Source organism: Nannobrachium achirus (assembly GCF_963921795.1).
Source record: "Nannobrachium achirus genome assembly, chromosome: 5".
NCBI lineage: Eukaryota > Metazoa > Chordata > Actinopteri > Myctophiformes > Myctophidae > Nannobrachium > Nannobrachium achirus.
In genome coordinates this window covers 41,754,036-41,758,452 of record NC_137814.1, presented here as the reverse complement: position 1 = coordinate 41,758,452, position 4,417 = coordinate 41,754,036, and the positions used below count along the sequence as shown (strand labels likewise).

At 43.3% G+C, this 4,417-nt stretch overlaps 1 protein-coding gene across 1 annotated transcript in view; it reads left to right on the top strand.

The window, feature by feature from the left end:
- b4galt2 (UDP-Gal:betaGlcNAc beta 1,4- galactosyltransferase, polypeptide 2) overlaps positions 1–4,207 on the top strand; it is a gene marked incomplete at both ends in the record, with an annotated part of 214,159 nt that extends 209,952 nt beyond the window's left edge. Inside the window, one exon of the mRNA XM_080726978.1 lies at positions 4,057–4,207. Coding sequence (XP_080583104.1) covers positions 4,057–4,207 — 151 coding nt within the window. The remainder of the gene's footprint in view (positions 1–4,056) is intronic.
- Between the last annotated feature and the right edge of the window lie 210 nt (positions 4,208–4,417).

The window sequence follows — 4,417 nt, the reverse complement described above, 5'->3', positions numbered from 1 at the left end:
TTATACAAACAGATATACCAGTAAGACTCCCTAATCGGGAGATAAGCGACCGTAGGTGGCTTATCTCCACAAATAGGGCAAAAATTTGTTTTTCCAAAATCTTCCTGATCCATGTTGATGACATGAGTGTAGACATGCTGTGTAGTGATATTCGTGATTTAGGGCAAAAACTGTAGGAGCAGTGTCCAAAAATGTGTTTTAAAAATCGGCCTGAAGGTGGCGCTAGAATAGGGCCATGTGAGAAATGAGGGGTGGGGTCTCCGCGTTGCCTTAAGTGCGTGATTCAAAATAACGGCGCAGTTCGGTGGAGTGGAGACGCCCCTATACTCTATAGAGCTTAACAACACACGCATTATAACTAAAGCCTGCACTTGACACTCACACTTTTGTGCTGTGCTCAAAATAAACTTGACACTTGTACTTTGAAAGGCCTCTCATTTTATTTATCTTCTGTGCTGGGTGTTTTTTAATGGGTTGGCATGGTACAAAAGAGAAATTTGAATTAGTGAAAACAGCTCACAACACACTTTGAAAAGATAAAAATATACTGTCTTGTTTTGTTCACCACTAGAAAATGCAGACATAACTTAGAAGATATAACTGTTTATTTACAACAGCCAAAAATGTAATACAGTTGTAAAACATGGGCTGTAGGAAACAATTAAGGAAACCATGAAATGTGAGTTAACGTTCATACTCAGCATTTCCTTAAAGCTTATTCGAATTCGCCTTTACTTTAACATTAAACCCCGAACTACTGTCATACTCAAGATAATTATAACGTGTCGGGTTAATAAAGTAACGCGCTACGTGCCTGACAGAGATGACAGCGTCCCCACCCGGGTGCCGCCACGGGCCAATCAGAGGCAAGCGGAACGAGAGGGGCGTCTCCACTCCGCCGAACTGCGCCGTTATTTTGAATCACGCGCCTTAAGTGTATACAGGGTGCAAATGTACACATGTGTATATAATATGTACCGGTATGTATGTGTGTCTGTGACTGTATGTATTGCCTAATAGCATTTAGAAAGGGCCTTCTAATTCTGAATTCATTTGGTAAATTTGATGGGGGTCGACTGAGTCAATATTTGTTTTAATTTGTTTTAAGCTATATGGTCCATCTGGGTGAAGCCAGAATTTATTACAGGAAGAAATATTATGTTCAAATTGCATCTCATGCATCTCATATACATAATGATTAGCACTGTGGTGTTTAGCACCGACAGTACTCTACCTCTCTCCCCCCTCAAACATGAAACATCTGATAATGATATTCCATAACAAGACTTCTATTTTTAAATGAAGTAGAAATAGAAAGTGTGTGTGTGTGTGTGTGTGTGTGTGTGTGTGTGTGTGTGTGTGTGTGTGTGTGTGCGTGTGCGTGTGTGTGTGCGTGTGTGCGTGCGCGTTCTGTTGTGATTAAGTGCAGCACAGTCAGCCCATTGCCTTTAATCTCATCCACTTGATAGATTCATTGAGGGATCTCTCTTTTCCTCCTGCTTCTCGTTCTCTCCATCACTGTCTGGTTTATGCTCCTCTCTCCATTCCTCTCCATTTAGCTGTCAACCTCTCTCTACCCCACTGCTTCTCTGTACATCCGTCCCTCTCTCTGTCTAGACCAGACCTTCTCAAACTTTTCAGTGCCAAGGATCCCCAAATTCCCATCCAACCATCCATCTATCCATCTGTCCATCTATCCATCCATCCATCTTCCATATCCATCTGTCCTTCTGTCCACTATCATTTTGTTCTCTCTTCTTCTCTCCTTTCCTCTCTCTTTGCCTTCTCTTCTCTTGTTCCAGTAAGCAATTCCCCGTTCTTCTACAGATCGCAGTGCTCGATGAAAGACAAGCGAAAGAAGGCATACTGTACATCCACCTCTGCTCTTCTAATCATGCCAGCAGCGCTCTCTTTGATTTGATTAGATTTGATTTCAGACAAGAGGAGAGAGGAGAGGAGTAATGAATGAAAATGAGTGGAGAGGGATGTAAAGAAAGACAAAAAGAGACTGAGGGGTAAAGAGAGCCAGAGAGAGAGAGAGATTAGATTAAGAGAAATCATCTCTACCGTTGGAAACCTCATTATGTCCAAAACTATTACTTTCAGCATTCGGCGTTTCGGCTTGTGGATCAGTTTTTGTCGATACTGATCAAGTAGGGCATCCATTTACGGAAAAAGCAGAAAAAAAGTGAAAAAATTGAGATAAGAGGTTTCTGCCCGACAGCGAACGAAACGGTGAGTTGGCGAGGCGGATCCATCTGGCAGGGTGTTGTGGAGGCTGTGGACTGTGTCTGACTGCTGAGACACTAGAGCTGTACGTCCAAGCAGACTATAAAACCTGATTTACTGTATACTCGCTCGTACAGCGTCCACAGTGTTGCTCGCCAAAAACAGTCAGCAGTACAGGAGAGAGAGAGCCGAGCTTGTAGATCAGCTGTTTTCCGGTCGCTTCGCGCCGTGTTTTGAGCTTGTGGATCTTCTTTTTGATTGATTGAAGAATCACTGGTACAAGGTCAACTAAAAGGAGATCCTAGTAAGCTTTACAGCTTATTTACAAAGGAACCACATTATGTATCTCATGTATGTATCTGCTACTTTTGATGCTTTGGAGTGACTATATACAATATAAGACTAAGATAAGAGGTTTCTGCAAGCTCACAAACCTCTTATAGACTACTAGCCTCTTTTAGAGCGCTGTTAAAACAAAAGTAGGGGACCAACTACTACAGACAATGACGTATACAGTGTTTAGGTGGCTAAAGAAGGGAATGCCAGGGGGTCCCCAATGGATGACCAAGTAAGAGCACATTCGTCCAAATCTGCATGTCATGCCCTCTCTCTTTCTTGCCTTTCCCTGTCTCTTTGTTCACTGCATCTATTTTAAATGAAGCAACACATGCCAAAAATACATTTGGAGAAGAAAAGTGAATGCAAAGCATTACATGTCGCCTGTCGGTTGCAGTGTTCATTGTGTTATTAATGTGCCTCATTATACTTGCATGCATTTTATTTCAAGACACAAAACTTTGAAACATCCGGATCTGTACCTTCACCATGAATCAGTTGTCTAAGAATCAGAAACCAGCAGAGAAATGAGAGGTTTTGTTAAAGAGGGATCACAGCCTGTGGGAGCAGGTATTTTAGACTAATTACAAGGCCATGGCAGGATGGAATGGAACTGCTGTCAGACAATCTAGCAATTGATGGGTTTTCAGGCCCAGAGTTAGTGTGTGAGGCAACAGCACCACCTGTTGGTGGAGAAGCACACAGCCAGGAACACCACCTATCATTGCTGTCTCCTCATTTTAACTTTTCGTGTTTTTTCTTTTTTTCCCGTAAATTAATGCCCTAATTACTCATACTACAGCGTCACACAAAATGATCAAAAGTAGCAGATCAGCAAGCTTTTTCCGGTGCATTTCGAGCTTGTAGATCTGCTTGAATCTGCTTTGAATCAACAGTTTTGGACATATGAGGTTTCCGCCCAACAGAGACAATATATGTCCCTTTGAACCATCCACATGAATGCAAAACTAGTCCTATAATTCAAGGTCGTTTGACAAATAGCAAAAATAGCAGATCTACAAGCTCACAAAGGGTAGTGATGCAACACATTGCGAGCTTGTAGATGTGCTTATTTCCACCACTTTGGAAAATCATTAAAGAGAAATGTTATATTTCGGAAATAGTCTTGCCAGAGTGTTTTATATGTGATGTGGTTAACATAGCACCAAACCAACAAAGTGAATGGTTTTAAACAAACAGGAGTGTCTGAGCTGTACCGGTACATTAAATCAGACTATTGTCTTAGATTGTGCATGCGTGCGTGGTTTTACAGATGTCTACTGCTATATGTTGTCTGTTTGTATTGTAAGTTCCTGCCACCAGATTGCTCATGGGAAATAAAACAAGTTTTCCTCCATTCTCTCCCTGTCTACCCCCCCCCCCCCCCCCCCCCTCCCCGTCCCCCCTCTCTCTCTCTCTCTCTCTCTCTCTCTCTCTCTCTCTCTCTCTCTCTCTCTCTCTCTCTCTCTCTCTCCCTCTCTCTCTGTCCAGATTTAACAAGATCCAGAACACAAAGAACACGATGAAGAGGGACGGCATCAGCACGCTGACCTACCGGGTGGTGCAGGTGAAGAGGCATCCCCTTTTCACCAACATCTCCGTGGAGATTGGCAAGGCCCCGCCGAGGCCCTTCAAGGGCTAGAGAGAGAGAGAGAGAGAGAGAGAGAGAGAGAGAGAGAGAGAGAGACAGACTGCCTTAAAGAAGAAGAAGAAGAGAGGGGAGGAAGTGTGGAGGGCAGGTTGCAGCACACCTGGGACTGAAAGGATAGATGAGAGTGAATAGATGGAGGGAGGTAAGGAGAGAGAGAAGCGCTGGAAACGGATAATGGAGAAGGTGGACGGAGGGCAGGAT